The 20184-nt window shown below is 37.5% G+C and overlaps 1 protein-coding gene across 4 annotated transcripts in view; it reads right to left on the bottom strand.

Moving 5' to 3' along the window:
• LRBA (LPS responsive beige-like anchor protein) overlaps nt 1-20184 on the bottom strand; it is a 513768-nt gene that overhangs the window by 124154 nt on the left and 369430 nt on the right. For all 4 annotated transcript variants that reach the window (XM_045831330.1, XM_045831331.1, XM_045831332.1 and 1 more), the window contains 2 exons: nt 10814-10954; nt 9753-9872 (listed from right to left, as the gene is read on the bottom strand). In XM_045831330.1, the coding sequence (XP_045687286.1) occupies nt 9753-9872; nt 10814-10954 (261 nt within the window). The remainder of the gene's footprint in view (nt 1-9752; nt 9873-10813; nt 10955-20184) is intronic.

Here is a 20184-nt window from a genome sequence, read left to right as displayed (position 1 = left end):
TTATTAGCAATGACAGTATGGCTTAACATGTCTCACTTTATGATGAATACCCTCAATATTTTATAGTTCTCTCCTGCTTTCAACACATGTTTCACTTCCATATCGGGACTGGACATTTTCACTGAGCCTGTTGCTTTTCCAGGACCCTATCTCCAAGGAAATTGTAACTTGGGAAGAGTTAATAAACACTAACAATGCAAACAACAGGTACGCTGTAGCTACCAGAAGAGAAGACATGAATTAAATGCCCACCTTAAATCTTTTTTGAAAAAGTTGTAAAATAAGTACATATTGCTATGAGTATGGGTGAAAACAGTTAATATCGGTGCCCGTGAACATAATTAATGAACAGTCTAAATTTTTAATGTAACAAAAGTATCTTTTGATCACTCACAAAATAACAAATCATAGCTGATGTGTGTACATTTTTATAATTCAGGATGACAGGAACATTTTCTAAGTGCCTTAAAAGATTTTTTTCCTGCCTAGTATATAAGTAACATAAGAAAAATACTCAGTGTTTCAAATACTTTTCACCAAGAACAAAAACAAATCATTGTAGATACAAAAGTACAAAGTTCAAGATTAGGAAAAAAAAAAGTACAGCAGGTTCTCAGATAACATTTTTGTTGATGAGATACTAGAAACCTAACCTTTGTTTATATCGATCAGCCTATGGAAAAACTGGTTTTCTTTTGTGTTATTTCACTTAAGGTTGCCTTTAAGTGAGGTTGCACATGGATACGTCACCTAACCCACTGATACGTGAAGAAAAGGGTTAAGTGATGTGGTGAAATTAACAAATCTGCAAGGTATGTGTAGGTTATGTGTAAAAACCAGGATGAACAGATGGCTAGTTCAGTCAGTGTAAACGTTTCATATTGCTAAGAAAGAGGTGAGACAGCTTGAGCACACACTAACGTGGACGTGTGGAAGGCAAAGAGAGGAGGATGGGAAAAGAGAAACTTGCAAAAAAAAAAAACAATAGAAAAAGAGAGGAGGAGGATGGAGAGAAGGAGGAGGGAAGAAAGGAAGGGAGGGAGTATATGAGCCAGAAATGTACAAGGGATACATGGAAAAGAATAAGAGTTTAATTTCAGTTTCCTTTAGCATTTAAAAATATTCAATTATTTACAAATATGCCTGAAAAATAGGAAGAAATGATAAATTTATTTTTTCTAAGAAAAATAAAACTACCAAATCGTTAAAGTTTAAGTTTTTTTTTAAACAAATGCATCAAGACATATATTCCCAGCAATTATGTTTCTCTGTAGCTAAACACTTACTTACAAATGGCTATAATGCGGATGCTATCAGCATCCATGAAATGTATTATGGTAGGCAGTATGCGCATAGGGGAAAAGGAAGCTAACTTATCTTTCAAATTACAGACCCCTGGGATTTCAGAGGTAGAATAGGGCAAGTCAAAGGTCTCATGTTTTACACATCTCACAAGACACAAATAAAACCATTCTATGATCATCTCCATTTTGTATTCTTTAACATATGTGGGCACTTAAACTTTTAAGGGTTAATTTTTAAAGCTAAAACTAATTCTTGTAATATCAGTGAGAGTCATTTATTTTAAAATATTATTTAGTAGTATCTTAGGATTTAATTGCATTCTATTTACTTAATTGTAAGTATTAAATATGCTGTATTGAGCCTGCTAATTTCATAACTTAATATAAATTTTATATTCATCACTAACAATACACAATAGATTACAAGACGGATTTTCAAACTGAGTGCACAAGGTATGACCAGTGACAAGATGTCCACGTGGACTTCTTTTGTAAAGTCATATGAGGTACAGAACTCGATCCATCTTAAGTATAAAAATGTAGAAAACCACATTTATTAACAACTCTCGGTCAGCAGATGACAGTCGGCTTTCAGTTTCCTTTTGGCCAGAAGAGCCCTGCCTAGAACACAGGGCGTGGAGCTCATGTCCACTCTGGTTTTGCAGGGCACTCTGGCTGGGGTGGCCATACACTCTCCTCTTTCTCTTCCAACGAACTCTCCTTTCTCCCAGTCTCTTTCCCTGACTTCTCTTTTTCTGGCACCTTTAAATCTATTCATTCCTTCATTCAGTCAATATTTGCTGATTTCTAACTAATTGCAAGGCCTGTTCTAAATGCTGAGGTTACAAAGGAGATAAAATAGAAAATCTATTTCTAAAATAGAAAATTCATAGACTGCTAGTGGTGGAGATAAACAAACAAACCACTGTATGTGTATCATGTCAAACAGTGGCAAAAAGTATGTAAAAGCATGGGACAGATAAGGGGATACAGAATGATTTTGGGCGGGTGCTCAGTGAAAGCCCACTCTGAGTAGGTGGCACTGGAGCAGAAACCTGAATGAAAGGACTGGGCGAAGCACATACCTGGGGGAAAGTGGCTCAGGCTCAGAGAACCTTGTAAGCAATGCCACCTAAACAGGCGTGGGCGGGGCATGTCTGAGCAGGGACAGCAGCAAAGGCAAGTGAGGCTGCAGCAGATGAGGAATCGGAGAGGCACCAGATACCACGGGGCCTTTGTGGCTAAATTAAGAACTTGAATTTTGTTCTTGGATGGGCCGTCATTGCAGACATTTGACCAGAGGAATACAATCTCATTTATAATACATAAAGATTACTCTTGCTGTGCCATGTGGAGAAAACACCATGCGGGAAACAAATGGAATGAGGGATGATAGTCACTTGGGCTAGAGTCCTAGGGGCAGATGGATATGGCGATAGCTGGGCAGATTCTGCACACATTCTGCAGGTCAAGAAGCTGGGCAGCGTCCTGTGTGTGATAAAGGGAGGAATCAAAGATTCTAAGCCTCCTAAAGGCCTGAGCGGACTCAGTAAATGGTGCTGTCTTTTACTGAGATGGCAAACACTGAGGGAAGAGACGACTTTTTTGTTTGGGGTAGAGAAGAGGGCATTAAACATGCCTGCGACCTGGCTGTATAAATCTAGAATTCAGGGGGGAGCCAGGACGTAACAAGGGAACAAGTGTTCATGCAGAATAAATGTGAAGATGAAGCCCTAAGGTAATCCGATGATGTAGGGGTATGAAAACATGATATAGTCCAGCTCAGAAAAACAATGAAAGCCTAGCCAGAAGAAGGTGGCTCCTTAGTTCAGAAACCAAGTGAAGAAGACATTACAAGGAAAATGAAGCAATTAATTGCTTCAACAATGCTGGCAGATCAAGTATGATGAGAACTGAAAATGTGCATTAGACAACATGGAAATTGTTTATTAATGACCATGACAAGACTGGTTTCAATAAAGTAGTGGGAAGTCAACCAAATGCCATGTCCTGGAAAATTATTTTTAACCTGTCCCTTGAATCCATCCCCTTAGCTGGCTGAGGAACTTAACATCTTTCCTTTTAACTAACTGTTATGGCCTCCTGACAGTTCTCCCTACCTCAGGCTCAAATCCTCTTTCCCGTCCCTGGGTCTATTTTAAACACTGCTGCCAAAGTGCTTCCTCAGTTATGTGGAACTGCTGCTCGGAAACCTGCAATTGCTCTCACTGCCAAAGCAGGAGCTAGTATGCTGCAGCCCATGGGAAAAAAGTGACCCGCCACCTCTTTTCATAAATAAAATTTTATTGGAACTCGGTCATACTCATTTGTTCACATATTGTCTATGGCTTCTTTTGCACTACAGTAGTCGAGCTGAGTAGTAGCTACGACAGAGATTGCACAAAATTCGAATCGAAAAATATTTATTATCTGGCTATTTATAGAAATATTTTGCTGACCTGACCTACAGAATTAAGTCAAATATTTTCAGAGTGCTACCAAGAGTCTTCATATTAGAGCACAAGTCTCTTTCTGTATCTCTCCTTGTATCCTGTACGCCAAGTACGTAAGACCAATTAGTAGACCAAGAAAGCATTCCCTAATGTGCAAAGCATTTTCCCTAACTTCATGCATGTGAGTCTCCTTGCTCAGAACACTCTTCTACATGTCATCAGTGCATTCGTTTAATAAATACTGAATTTAGTGCCTACTGTGTTTCAAGAATTGTTTTAAGCTCTAAGGATAAAGCAATGAGCAAGAGTCCAGATTTCACGCTCAGGGGGAGCTCATGTTCCAGTCGGGTGAGATGCAATAAACAAACAAGTAAATATATGGATGTCAGATGGTGAGTGATATGAAGAAAAACAAAACTGGGAAGTAAAACTGCATGGGCTGAGGGATGTAACTTTGGATAGAGAGGACAGAGAAGGCCTTGCTAAGAAGGTGATGTTTAAGCAAAGACATGAAAGGAAGAAATAAATCCATAAGGATTTCTGGATGAATTGTCCAAGTGAAATAAAAAGTAAAAGCAAAGCCCCCGAGGTGGAGAGATACCTGGAGTTTCTGAAGAATACCAAAAAGGTCCTGTTTAGCTAGAACTGAAAGAGCAAGGGCGAACAGTACAATGGGAGGTCAAGAAGTAACAGGATTCTGGAGGGGGCAGGAGGCAGCCCCGGGTCTCTGACAGCGTAAGGGCTTCAGCTCTTACTCATCTGGAAAACCATTTACTAAGAAGGGGAAGACCGGGAGAAGAGCAGGCGTGACAAAACACAGATCAGGAATTTGGTTTTGAACGTGTTAAGTTTAGGATACATTTTACGTGTTCAAATAAAGATGGTGAGGAGGGAGTCAGATATCAGGAGAAATGTCCAAAGCACAGACATTGATTTAGGAGGTTTGTTAAAATTCCCTTGCATCTTTTAAGATATACAACTCAAATACTACATGTTCTGTGAAGTCACTGACAACCTCTCCCCAGTGAGAATTTTGTTTTGTTTTTATCTATTTTTAGCATTTACCGCTGCCAAACTTGTATTAAAAATAGTTAGATGCAATCCTGTCTTTCTCACCTGGAGATATGGGAAGTAGATACCTGTGTTTATCTTAACTTTTTAACCCCAAGTGCTCTCTGTTACATGCTGCATAAGATATACAATCAATAAATGCTGAGCTAACTAAATGTGCTTGGGGGGATTTTAACTCACTGCCACAGGAAGTCTCCCCCTGAGAGCATGGAGGCCAGATACCTGGACCACAACTAAACCTGCTTTTCTGTTCTCTACACATGCGCCCAAGTCAAATTTAATTTGTCTTTCTCTCTCATCTAAGACAAATCAATCTCCAAATCCTAACAATTCTTACCTTTTAAATGTTTTAAATTCATCCACATTTCTCTAGTGCCTGTATCACTACTGGGTTTAAGCGTCCACTGCCTCTGGCCTAACTCCTTTAACAGATTACTGACTGTCCCCGCTCTCGCTTGCTCGTAGTACAGTTCGCACTCAAACACCAGCCATCGGCATCTCCCGGAACCACAGCACCTGTTCCTGTCACACCTCTGCTTCCTACCCACCCACCCCGTCCCATGCCTCCCTACCACAGGAGGCGTTTGAGGCCCAACAATGCAGGCCCTGGATTTTGTCTTTTCTGTCCCTTCTCCACATTTCAGATGCTGTATTATGAGCCCACAGGGCCCCTGTTACATGGAATTGCTGGGGCGGTTTCATTGTCTGTATCTGCTCTAGTGCACCAGTTCATTGATGGCAACGGCGATGTTTTCTTTGGTGCTGCATCAACCAGGGCCTATAGTAAAAAATTTAAATACTGAAAGCGACCTCAGCATTCTGTCAAACTTTTTACTCTAGTATCACTTTCAGCAAAGGCTGTTTCAGTAATGTATCATTGCACTAAATTCTGAGCTTCTGGAGAAACACGATGCACCAATAATCTCCCTTTCAGATGCATTCACTCCTGCCCCCTTTCTCAACTAGTGAGCCTTGGGGGCAGCTGTGACTGCTTCTACCCCAGTCTGCACAGTTAATCATTCTGCAGGAGAGGTGACAAAGGGTTTCAACTGCAGTGCTTCAGGTTGTATTTAACCATTAGGGTTAATGTATTGACACTAAAGCACCTGAAATGAACACACTGCCTACAAAAGCTTAGAGATTTGCCTAATATTTAGATGTGATTGTATAGTAAAATTCATTCAACCTTCAGGAGTCTGTGATTTGTTCCACAAAATTTAGCCCTAACAGTTCAGGCTGAGGACAGTTACCCATTTTGCACCTCAGTTTCTAAACTTAAGTGGGGTTTTAAGACTTGAAACAGAGAGCCTGCTGAGGATTAAACATTATTACTTATCACAGTGATGATTCTCCAACCCAATTGTAGCACCTTATACTCTAGTCCTCAAAACTACCTATTATTGCCACTAGCTGTCAGCTCAAACTTAGATGAAGCACAGCACCAGGGGAGTTGCTGCTCGGAGAGGGGAAGGCGCTCACCTTCCTGTAAGCACCGAGCTGTCCCCTGGCGGTTTCTGAAACAACACGGACATCTGCACTGCCCACCAGAGCAGCCACCAGCCACGAGTGGCTCTCTGACACTTGAAATGTGGTTATACTCACATGGTGTAACTACAAATACACAGCAGATCTCAAAGAAAAAATGAAAGGTATCTAATTAATAATTTCACATCGTTTCTATGGTGAATTAAGTATTTTAGATATCCCAGGTAACAGATTATTAAAATTTCACATTTTTTTTGACTTTTAAAAATGCAACTGTAAGAAAATTTAAAATTGTTTACATGGCACACAATTGTGGTTTGCATTATATTTCTACTGGACAGTGTGGTGGGCCTGCGCAGAGAACTGAGCAAAGCTTCCAAACTGCCTACCAGGCAAAACAGAAGGTGGCACTGAGGGCCCCATTTCGGATGGAACCACCAAGGATGCAGGGAAATACAGGTGATGCCCCAAACCTGAAACAGTAAGTCATGCTAAAAGTGCAAGGCTGCTTTGAGTGAAGTCTAACAGGGTCACTCTCTTCTCTGAAATAAAAAGGATTCATACTTTTACCTTTACTTCATAGGAATAAACTTTACTTTTTAGAAAACTATTCTCTCGGTATTAGCACAATTGAAAAAATGGAGATTCTAAGATATTAAAGTGACAGTTCCCCTTTAGCAAAAAGAAAAAAGGTTAAGGACTAGAAATGTTATATTATGTTCTGAAAAAAATAAATAAACCTTCTGTTCACCTCACAAAATTTCATATTTGTAAAACAGCATAAAAAATTTTAGAAAAGATACCAATCAAGGTAATACTTTAGAATCCACCCTCACATTTCACTATCCCCTCTCCTGTTTAACATTTTCCTCTGTGTTTCTAGAAATTTCAAGACCATTCAAATAAAGATGAAACTATAATTACATAATTCCACTGAAATACGCTTTATCTCAATAAAATGTTTGCACGATTATAGTGATTTAAATATACTTTCTCATATACTTATTCCCCTATATTATATCATAATAATTTAAACATGCTTTTAAAGTACTAAAATGTAACACTTATAAGGTACAAGTTATAAAGTGCAACAGGAATGACTTTAGGGTGTCCAACCTTTTGGTGCCTCTGGGCCACACTGGAAGAAGAGTTGTCTTGAGCCACAGATTACATACACAAACACTAATGAAAACAAAAAAAATCTCAAAATGTTTTAAGTAAATTTACGGTTTTGTGTTGGGCCGCATTCACAGCCATCCTGGGCTGTGGGTCAAACACCCCGACAGACAGTAACCGTATATTGCATATTTTTCAAAGTATTTAAAAGTCACTAAGCCGTAGGACCCAAATTAGTTGGTTATCAATACAGAAAATGGGGTAATTTATCAATGTCCTATCTACCCTACAGATATGTTATGGTAAAAACATAAAAGGAGAATATTCATATTTTTAGAAGGGCAAGTAGATTTCAACAAAGTTAGTCCTGAAGAAAATTTCTGTGTGTCTCAACATAATGAAATAGTATTTAAGAATGAAGGTCTACTTCTAATCAGGCTCCAATCAACTTGACCCTAGGAATTTTAAATTATTTTTTTTAACTTTTCTCCCAACCTGTTCTCCACTTGTTCATACAGATGCCCTATCTGACACTGCTGGAAAGCTAGAAATTAAGTACCACGGAAGCAAGACCTGAAACTCTAGTATTGTCTAGTAAGTGGAACAATTTTATTAAAGTCTGCTGGGGCGTTCAGAGGAAAGCAAGATACATTTAAGCTCTTATGATTTGTGAAGGAAGAAAACCAGTGAGCAAAATAAGGAAGGAGAAAAGTAAAGAAGTTCACAAGCATTTTGTATGGGTTTTTTTTGTTGTTGTTTTTTAATGTTGTAGCTGATTTGCATGGGTTTATCTATTTTAATAGGTGGGGTGTTTTAAGGGAAGTATTCGAAAAAACTGAACCAGACAGTGCTCATTAAAGAATACTGAGGGGAAAAAGACAGGTTTAGGGAAAAGGGAAGACAAAACTACAGGATCTGTCACGTGCACCTCCCGCCTGACCCAGCACCGAGCAGGAGTGTCTGGTGCTGAGAGAGGAAAAGAGTTAAAGACATCCACTCCCTTCTAATGCAGAGGGAAAAAATAATCTTCAAATTCATGATTTTGTTTTTGTTTACACTGCTAGTGTCAAATCTAAGAATGCGGCTGTAACTTGGTCATTGCATGCTTAATAAATGAAGAAATTTATAATTTTTTTTTAAATTTACAACTCTTCAATCTGAGAACAACAAGTCTGGCTGATCAGTGTTTTCACATGTCTATGTTTCCTGCTATTTCTCAAAAGAGTTAGACAATCACACAATGCAAGATCAGAAGTGGAATTAAGTAACAATTATTAAATCTGTTAACTATTCTGCTATCTAATAGTCATTTCCAAATTATCTATTGATGATTCTTAAAGAGTGTGATATATCATTTCAAGAGTATTCCATAGCTCGTTATTAGTGATATCAAAAAATCCTATAGATGTCCCAATATGTATGATTATTTCTTCACAGATGAAATCTTAAGTAAGAAAGTATGTGAACTCATTTTATTAAATTTTTAAAGTACTATATAAAAACATAAACATTAGTAATGTAACTTCTCAATATACCCTACATAGAACTCACCATTTTCTCACATATAGTATAATTATTTACATGTCTGTATGAGACTATAAAAGGAACTTCACGATAGGCATATCTCGTTGCATTCAAGAGCATCTGACATCAACACCTTACCGAAAGAGACACTATGCCGTGAAAGTAAGTTATGGTACTTCTGAGGGTGTGGGCAAAAGTTTGGTAAGGGTTCTAGTAACCACTGCGCAAAGTCTGGATCTTCTGCAGCAGTGAATATGCAGACAAGAGAGCTCTTATTCCTCCTCCTTAATAATGCAGTCCTTCACCAGCCAGAGTCAGGCGTGCGTTCAGACCCGCAGCCAGTAAAAGATGACCACCTTAAGAATAGAGATGTGGGGTCTCTGACATCAAATGAAATAAAATAAAAGCCTTGAGATTTTTCTCACAGTGCATTTCTGACTATATGTCAATTTTATACACTGAATTTGGATTTCCATCGAGCATGCTTCCTTATATCTATCATAATTTTTTTCTTTAAAAATAAAGACTCCAAGGAGGAGGAATAAAGACTCCACTCCACAGCTGAAGAAAGAGACGGAGAGAGAAGAGACAGACATGCACACAGACGCAGAGACAGGCAGCGACAGGCAGGAGAGAGAAAAGGAGAGCCAGACAAATTCCGCACAGTGGCTCCTGGCCACTTAAGCAAGACCTCAGTCTTTGAGGCTTATCTTTAGGCTGTGCAGCAGAGGAGAAATGGTCAACCTTCATTCAACAAGGAACACATGGGCAATAGTTGAAAAGTGAAACATTTCTGTACCTTAATATCAGATGTATCACGCTGACTGTTTCGCCAAGCTCTGGAAACTGATGAAAAAGTTCGATCTGCATGATCAAATTTCCCTCCTTGCAAATTTAGGAAATAAGTTGTGAAGGGTTCCTAAAAAATTAGCAATTAAAAAAATCAGTACCTCCCCCTCATGCATAAACATGTGGTTTTTATACATCTTTATACCTAAATACTCTAATGACTGATACACATTAGCCAGTAATATGTGTTCTCAAATCATTTTTCTCTCAAAAGAAATATTTCCAAAATTTGGTATGTGCAACATTTTTCACTTTTCCTTCTAAGAACGATTTGTTAAAAACATTCACACATAAATTAGATGGTATTTTCTTCATAACACAGAGAAATTGTCAAATATGTAATTTTCCTATTGTTACAACTCAATATTTAATTTATGATTAAGAGAAGAAAAATGTTTGGAAGATTTAAAAGCCTCCTCTTAGTTAAAGAACACTTAAACACGTATTAGTGGATAATTGCTTGAAATTAGCTAAGCACTATAAATTACTTCTAGGATTTATGTCTGCCTGTACCCTTCTAACAAGCTTTAATTAATGATGTGCTGCTAATGCTTTCCCAAAGAAATTACTTTCCAGTAGATGAATCACCTTTCCATTTTACAGAAACATTTCTTGTTTAACCAATATATTATCAATACATGGCAGCCTTGGAGTAACCTACAGACATACCTTATTCCATTCCGGGCAACTGAAGTTCCTAAGTATATGAGTATACATTGATGTGTTCATGAAATCTTATTTATTTTAATAGGTAACATTTGAATATAACCTATGTTACAGTTTAGAATCAGGTAGGATATCAACCATGTGAACAGGCAAATTTAAGGAAGAAGGTGACACAGGTTGAGGTGAAACATTTTTAAGGCAATTCTACACTAATACACAACAAGTGGGAAAAAGAGATACAACTAGAACCTTGTCACTGGAAAAAAAAAACATTAAAAAAAGACTGCCTATTCTCCACAACACTGAACTTATTTATGCATGGTTTATCATTTAAATTGAACTTACTACTCTTAGCAGCCACGCGAGAACAAAACTTGCAGTTGAGTAATGAGTACCATAGTGGAACTTGGGAACTTGATCATCTTCCCATGATTCATACCGCTCTGCAAAGAATGCTGCTCTTTTCGGATTCAAAGCTCCTACTGGCTGCCAGTGGGAAGGAAAAACAAATAAAAGCACAAATGTAAGTGTCTTTTATCTCTTTCACTCTTTAAAATGTTGCCCTTTTAGCAAGTTTGAAAATGAATTAAAAACTATAGAAACTATTTGAGCTAAAATACATTGTTACATCCAGGCAGTAGAAAAACAAACTTCTTATCAATGGAGGTTAAACATACCCATATGAACAAATGGAGAAACCTGTCATTTCTAAGTCTAGCTTTTGTTGAATCAAAGTCATTAGTCAGCCCGTAGCAAGCATTTTCAAAAAGACAATTACGTAGCCCTGGCCAGGTGGCTCAGTTCCTTGGAGCATCATCCCTAACACCAAAAGGTTGTAGGTTTGATTCCTAGTCAGGGCACATACCTAGCTTGTGGCTTAGATCCCCAGTCGGGGTGCGTGTGGGAGGCAACTGGTGGATGTATTTCTCTCAAATAGATGTTTCCCCACCCTGCCCTTCCTCTCCCTCTAAAAACCAATAAAAAACATACCCTTGGGTAAATTATTTTTTTTTAAAAAGGCAACTACATGAAGTAACTACAGAATACTTTGAAAGCACCTATAAAATTCTATTTAGTTAATCAGAAGCAACAACCAGAAAGAGAATCTTGAAGCTGGAGGACTAATTTATAAAAGGCTCTGAGAAGAGAACAGACTGGAACTAGAGGGAGCAGGGAGTGGGAGGAGGAGATTACGGGGAAAGGGGGTTAGATGGAAACCTAGAAATTTCTACTAGTATGAGCAGAATTTCGAGGAAAAAAAACATGCCTGCATGAAATGTACTTGCACTGCAATGGAAACTGCACATTATAGAAAGAATCGTAGACAGACTGCAGACCGGAAACCAGAAAACAATGCATTAGAGCAGAGGTCCCAAAAGCAGCCCAGCAGAGTGGTGAAGAGCGTGGGCTCACTGGGGGACAGGAGGGCCCAGCCAGAAGGATGTTTTGGAAAATAAAATGAGTCAGCACAGGTGAAGTCCTGTGAACCTTGCCTGACAACACCCAGTGAATGCTAACTACTGGTTTTAAGATTAGCCTCTAGAACGGGGGCCAAGTTTCAATAAAATAATAGCCTGTAAAGCTCCAGCATGCTAGTTGGCGTAAGAAGAAAGCTGTATAAATGTTATCATGGCTGCTGCTGTTGTTCAGGGAACACCTGAGCTCCATGAACCGCACGCAAAATTGTGTGTGGTGATGCACACGAACATTTTCTCCAGGAAGATACACTGAGTGGTTCTTAAGATTTTCACCCCAATAAATTCAATAAAAAAGGGGGGGAAATATTTTCAAAGGGTTCTAAGGGCTGAAAGAGTGTTAAGATCAACTGCATTAAGCAATAATTCATTCTCATAAAAAATTCTGATTATAGAAAATGCTTATTGATTATTTAAAATATTAAGTCCCAATTCACTGAAAAAAATGTCAGATTACTTTCTTTAATGAAAATCTATGAGTTAGTAATTTCTTGTTCATAACAGAAAGGAAATATCTGATTATTAATGGGGGAAATGGTAATGTAAAACAATTTTAAAATATTGGTTTAAAAATGATACATTCAGACACAGTCCATTGAGTATGAAGCAATGTTAAACTATTTTTTAAACTGGTTTTCATGTTAATACCTGATTTTAAGCAGCATTTAAAATTCATCAGTTTGTCTACATTTCTTTATTTTTTTTCAAACTGTTTATCTTTGGCACCATTCTCTTTCAATAGCTTTGAAAGGTTCTAATCAGCATTTTATTTTAAGCCATTTTTTAACTTTACAAGCAAATATTTAAAAATCTTTAGTTGATTACTATTCTAAATCAGTATCACAGTAGACTGATTTAAAATGTCACCTTTTAAAGCATTAGTTTCTTCAGAAAAGAATTATATCTGATTTTCTAAATTTATGCCCGTTAAGAATGGTACTGACTCCAAGAAATCTTTGCTACAGAACCAATTTTGAATTCCTTTAAATGGATTTTAGTTGCTGTCCCTAAAGACTGAGCTATGCAAAAGGAAAAAAGAAATAAAATCACTGGAAGACAAATTATGTGAATTAAAAATAGAATCAATGCTCCTTTTGTATGGTTCTGCAGCATATTAAGTAGTCACTTTATCTGCTCCTATTTTTATTACTCTCCAAATGAGTACACCCCCAAAATCAATAGTTATAGAATCACGCTTCTTGAATATAACGCTAAAACCAATTAGGATTGATTTCACTAGCATCTAAAAAAAATGGCATTGCACAGAGATCCATATAGGTAGAACCCACAGTATTGATTCTGGCTGTTATTGTTACAGTTGGTTTCTGAAGCCTGCTAGAGGACAGCTATCAAGACATACCACATTTATTTGCAAGCATATAAAAAAGAAGTCCCCAAATAAAAGAAGGTTAAAAAAAAAAGATCAGTGGAGCTGTGCAATGACAATGATACACTATCAGCTTACTCAGAGAAGTTACAGTGGGAATACACACATTGAATTATACATTACGCGAAAGCACTGATTTATTGTGGTAATAACATCCACCTCATTAAAAGATTCTGCTTTGCTGCAGTTGGAAGGCTACATATTGTTTACTGCTATAAATTAATGGTGGTACAAAGAAGACTGTGGAACCGTCCTAACAATAGATCTGTAATGACAGTGCTGTATATCACAGCTTCCTCAGCAGCTTCATAATAAAATGGAGACAATGTATTGAGCTAATACATTCTACCATGCTGGCCCATATTTTCCTGACAACTGCTTTAAAAGATGAGCTGAATCCAACTATGTTATAATGCTGCAAAACATTTAACTAAGCAAGAGTCTGTCATACACCAAAGTGCATCATAGCATTTTTAAAACATTGTCTAAATCAGCATTTCAAGATGTTTATTCATCTCTGCAAAAGAACTAAAAGCCAGTGCTGAGGGCTCCTCTTGCTTATATAGGATGTTACAAGTATCAATTGGAGGGCAATTCAGAAAAATGCCTAGCACCATCATCCCACAGAGAGCTCTTTGTACGACTTAACTGTAAAAGCTTGGCTGAGTATTTTTAAAAATCAGCAAACTGATTAAAGGGGTAAGAGTAAAAAATATTGGTCATTTAAAATGGTAACTTCCTGAAAAAAAAATCAATAGAAATAAGTATTGATTAGAGAGGTATAATTCAAGTTCATAGCCAGGTAAACATAAACAGCCCTAGGATACAGAAAAGTAATTACAGATATTACATAAGGCTAACGAATAGAATTGTATAAGATTTTTAAAATCAATAAAATAATAAAAGAATTTCAGAATAGAATGATTTAAAAATCAGAGTATAAAACTACCATAATAAGTATTACATTAAAAAAATAGAAATAACTTGGAAAAGAGAACATCAAAACTCTTGAAAATGTACAAATAGCAAAAAAAAATGACTATACTTAAGAATATTTCAACTCACAAACAGCAAAACTGACAACTGTGTTAGAGTTATAAGTATACTGTTTGAGAAACAGTAATGATACCTTTCTGAACAAGATGTGTAAAACCTTCTAAATCAGATTTTTAAGATTATTACAATAAAAAAATACCTCATTACCTTCTTTGAGAGGTAATTCTTCTCATCAGAAGGGAAACAAAAATACTGCATTTAAAGTGCCCAGCTCAGTGCTGGGCACCCAGTCAAGTATCAGCAATAATAATTACTTTTCAGCTGATTTAAGCATGTTTAAGAAAACCCACTGAACAAACCTGATGTCATCAGTGAAGTCTACGAGAAAAGAACGCAGTGACACCCCACGACCCTCCCCGGGCGCCCAGGGGCTGGGCGCTGTGGGTCAGAAGCCTGGTGGCCGCAGCAGCAGTGCCAACAAGCTGCATTCTTCTGCCTGCCTCAGGCGCATAAGCAAAGGCAAATTAACCTTCAAAAGTCCCAAGGGCCGCCCCAATTTTACTATGAAAAATATATGAAACATCAAGCTGCAAACATCTACATTTATTGAAAACAAATAGTTTTGAATTCTCAGCCCCCTTCAAGGGCACACGACAGACTCTCATATAATCACTAGTAAAAGTTAGCTGTTAAAAAAAGGCTTTTGTAGTGCTGATACATTCTAAGTTTTCTCTTTTTCTTTAAAATTTCAGGATAATTACTAATATCCATCTTCCAAAAGAATAATATCGCAAACTACAGTTTGTAATTTATAAAGCATTAAAATGCATTCTCATAATAAATATGTGAGCTAGATATCCCTGTTTTACTAATGAAAACAAGAAGTATCTTAAGTAATGTAGCTCAAAACCAATATAAATCTGGGAGACAAAACCCCAGTTCTCAAAATACGGTCTTTGGGCCATTTTATCCACCTAAACTTGTTGTATTAAAAATTGTTTTTCCTAGTCTTGACAATTTTCCAACTTCTTACATTTTCAATTTTTCAGTATGATATTTAATGGATTGACTTAAAATGCTAATAATATGTGTACAGTGCCGAGGAGAGCTCCTGGTACAAAGAAGGTGCTCAGTAAGTACAATTGTTATATCAGTATCACCATCATTCCTCCTTGCTTTTGAGATTTATTTGTGAACTGTTCCCTTTTATATCAACATTTTAGAAGTGAAATGTTCCAAACTGCTGGACCATGATTACAGCCACAAAAAATTTTTGTTACTATAATTTTGTTACTATAACAGAATTACCATGATTACAGCAACAAAAAAATTTTTGTTACTGTAACAAAATTACTTACAGTAAGAAAATTACAGGGAATTGACAAGAAATCTGAGTAATTTCACAGAGCGGAAATTTGCTTGGGTTAACAAACTTCTTAAACTCCAACTCTCAAAAGAGGTTTTTACCTCTTTTTGTGAAGACTTTCTTTAGAACATCATTAAGGCCTAACGTATGAGGATGAGAAGCAGAAAAGAGGAAGATGAAAGAAAAGTCATTCTGGAGCATGAAGTGCAGAAACAGGGCCCTTGTAGATGCTAAAGGAGAATGTATCACAAAGACACATTTCGTGGGGCTCAGGAAAGATGGGCAAAGGCACAAAACTACTTTTAGGGTCTTGCTCAGGATCCTGATGACTGGCCGAAAGCCATTTGTGAGTGTCACCTTCATTTGGTACCATTAGGAAAGTTGAAACATCCTCTAATTCCAGGACTACACATAAAACCTGTCCTGCAGCATTTAAGAGGTCATGGACAAAAGAAATTGCATTCTTTCCTGGAAGCAGGAAAGCCCTGTAGATACTAAAAGAGAGCTGCTGCTTAAAAACAGGAAAAACAAAACAGAGAGAGAGATTGGTTAAGCTCAATATTACACCAATTCGATGTTACTGTTATAAAAATGTCATATTAAAATGTTAGTTTCATCTAATTTAGGGAAAGAAAGAGGACAGGCTATCAGGAAATGTGACATCATAAAAGATGGTCATTCCTGATTAGGGAGTAATAATTTGGTTTGAGAAGATTACAGGAAATAACTTTATGCTGATTAAAGGGACCATTCTATCTGATGACAATGCTACTATTTATTGGATATAAGTGATGGTTCTCAGTCTTACAAAAATTATGCCATTACAGCCCTAGCTGGAGTGACTTAGTCGATTGAGCGTGGGCCTGTGAACCAAAGAGTCGCGGGTTCAATTCCCAGTCAGAGCACATGCCTGGGGTGTGGGCCGAGTTCCCCACAGGGGGCACACAAGAGGCAACCACACATTGATGTTTCTCTCCATCTTTTTCTCTCTCCATTCCCCTCCCTCTGAAGATAAATAAAATCTTTAAAAAATTATGTCATTACATTCATCAAAAAAAACCCCATTAATATACAAATGTATTAGCATTCCCAATTTACAGGTGAAAAAAATGAGTCTGAGAGAAGTTAGGCGACTATTTCTGGCCAGTTACCAAGCTGGCTGCAGGAGCAAAGGTCAGAGCTGACCCTGACTCAACTGACCAGTGAGTGCTAACGCAATCTGGGTTGTGTGGACTGATTAAAATATTGGTGCTAAATGTGTAAGGTCATTAGAATCCTTTTACGCGAAGTTTAGATTCTCTTTTTGAAAAAATGCTATTCACGTTTTTATCCCCACATATCAATATATGTGAATATCACTTTAGCAGAGGCTTTCTAAGTGGGAAAGATATGGATATTTTGTGCTGGGACACCAAAAGAGATGTGTGGCAAAAATAGTTCTTTTTTTAAAGTAAACCAAAAATGTAGGTATTGTCACCAAAGTGTATTGCTTTACTTTCCTCTTAAATTTTTTGTATTTGTATATCTGCATCTACAAACAAGTGAATTTTATTCTGTGCATCTCCACCACCTGCCTTTCTCCCCCGCCCACCAAGAGAAGAAAATAAACAAACAACCTGTGTCATTTAAGCAATGCTGCTGCTGTTAGGAGGTACAGCAACTATTCTGTGTCAGTTGGAACAGCTCTTTTATCTAAATGACAAGTGTAACAAACAGCCTGATCAGCATTTTTACTCAGCCTTGGCTTTTAGGGTATTTCATCAAATGCTATATATGGCTGAAATGGTTCGGCACTTATCTTCATGCACTCTACATTTTATTTAATATTGTCAAGAAAAAAATGTCACTGGCACACTACTGTGGCTTTTAGAGTTAACAAACAAGTACTTTCGTTTTCAAGGACCACAGCAGTTCTTAATCCCTTGAAAACACACTTTCTTGCAAGGGGCATTAAGCATACACTCACTATACTATTTCAATTTAACAAACACATCTTGGGAAAAAGAGAGTATTTCATTTTACTTACTGTGCATATAGAATCTAAATCATTTAAAATGCTTACATTAGTAGATCAGTAGAACTATCTTTACACTTCTATTACTCAGTTATGGTTTATAGTAAGTGATTTTTCACTATAGGTTTTTATCTGAGTTTGAGAAAGGCACATAAATTGATTAAACATAATCTGATAATCCAATGCCAGTGTTGAGCTAAATGGTCGAAGAACCCAAAAGGCAATCCTAACAATCCAAAGCAAATTAAAAAAAAAAAAAAGTCCTAGGTAATTGTGAAAACGATAAACACCCAAGAGGCCCAAAGCTTACGTATCAAAAACCACTCATTTGCAAATAGAATCATGTAAGACCATTGAAATCAGCAGTTCTGGTCCAAGATGGTGGCCTCCCACAAAGAAACCTAATCTGCAGCTACATGATGGAACAATTCCCTCTGACATAAATCCAGAAACTAGCCGAGCAGCTCACACACTGAGAAAACAAGGGGAAAGCCCACAGAACAGGAAGGGCTGTGACACACTCTTGCCATAGACTCCACCTTTGACTTAGCGACATGAATTGGAAGGGAGCTCTGTACTCACAGCTTCCCTGTGAAGCTGTGGTTTCATACCATATGTCTAGCACCCCAATATTTAAGGCTTTTACCTGTGAGACAGGGCCCCAAAACACCTAGCTGTGAAAACCAGTGAGAAACCAGAGGGAGACAAAAAAGCTACTGGGTGGCACACATGCAGAGGGTCCTTGGAACGGCAGAGCAGGAGCGGCACCCCAGGGCTCCCCGCCCCCCCCAAGGACGAGTTCAGTGGGAGGAACTTGAAGTTGGTGTTGCACTGAAGGCAATAATGCCAACGACAAACTCAGTGGAGCTCTTCTTTCGACCAGACGGACTGAACTCCGGCACAAACCGCCTGATGTGGAGGAGGCGCCCGCCTTTCTGGGCATAAAATAGTATTCCTATCACGCCTCTACTGGCCTTCCACCAAAAACTGTGAGACTGTTAGACTCGGGGGGGGAAATGACCCATCAGGAAGAGATAAAGCAATCAAAAGGACTAGTCTCAGAGATAATGCAGACGGGTGGAAGTACCTGACAGGATATTTAAAATAACGGTACTTCAGTGGAAAGGCGGAAAACTTACATACACAGGTGGGAAATTTCAGCAGAGCTGAGAACTATAGAAAAAGAATTTAATTCAGATGCTTGAAATAAATATCAGAGGTGAATAATTCTTCTGATGAGCTAGATTATGAGTGACGGGACACAGCAAAGAGTAAGCAAGTTTGAAGGTTCATTAATAAAAATTACCCACAAATGAAAACCCAAAGAGGACTAAGTAACCAAAAACTATGGGACAAAATCAGAGAGTCTCTTACAGATGCAACTGGAGTCACAGAAGGAGGGGAGAGACAAGAGAGCATAAGAAACATCTAAGAAATGAATATGCAACTTCCAAAATTAATAAGAAACACAATACAGATTCAAGAGATTCTAAAAACTCAAAGCAGAAAAACAAATGAACAATAAACTCCACAAATAGCAGAAAATCAAAGTTAAAGAAAAAAAATCTTAAAGACAGTCAGAGGAAGGGAAAATAAAAATTATTACATTGAAAGAGAAAAATTTATGAGAATGCGAACTGTCATTAGTACGAAGGCCAGCTGGAAGACAATAAAAAGGCACCTTTAAAGTACTAATCCCCCCCTCCAAAAAAACCCTGTCAATCTAGAATTCTGTATCCAGTGAAAATACTGTTTAAAAGCAATGTGAAATATTTGTTTTAGATTAAAATAAAATTGAGTTAATTGCCAGAAAACATACACTTCAAGAAATACTAATGACAATCTTTAGAAGAAGAAATGCGATGACAGATTTAAATGTACAGCCATACAGAGAAATAAAGATGATCAGGCATGGCAACACTCAGGGTACACATACATTTTTTTTCTCATTTTTATTGCTTTAAAAGATGGCTATATAAGGCAAAAATAGTAACGACATTAAAAATGCACTGAGTTTATAGCATACTTAGCTGAAAAATTTATAAGATCACTTAGTAAGTTATGTAATGTCTAATCACTGTGGTGTATGCCTGAAACCAATATAATAATGTATGTCAAATAATTAAAAATAAAAATGATTTAAAAATGAAAAAATAAAACCTGAAGTTTGCAAGGTGACAGATTACTGTACACATATACACACACAAAAAAGAAAAATAGCTTTAAAGGCTGGAATACAGAGAATAGGAGGATACTGTTAAAAAGCTTGAAAACTGTATGAAATGGTATAATGTACTCTGAAGATAGACTGTCGTAAGTTAAAAATGTGTATTTCAGACCCTGGTCTAGTAGCTCAGTTAGTTAGAATGTCATCCTGATGTGTGAGGGTTGCAAGTTTAATCTCCGGACAGGGCACATATAAGAATCAACCAATGAATGCACGCCTGGGTGGAAAAACAAACTCATATTTCTCTCTCT

Source organism: Phyllostomus hastatus, unplaced genomic scaffold (genome assembly GCF_019186645.2).
Source record: "Phyllostomus hastatus isolate PE091 unplaced genomic scaffold, TTU_PhHast_1.1 phas_contig_159, whole genome shotgun sequence".
In the NCBI taxonomy this organism is placed as follows: Eukaryota; Metazoa; Chordata; class Mammalia; order Chiroptera; family Phyllostomidae; genus Phyllostomus; species Phyllostomus hastatus.
The sequence above is the reverse complement of the archived record's forward strand: the minus strand, read 5'-3'. Positions and strand labels throughout refer to the sequence as shown.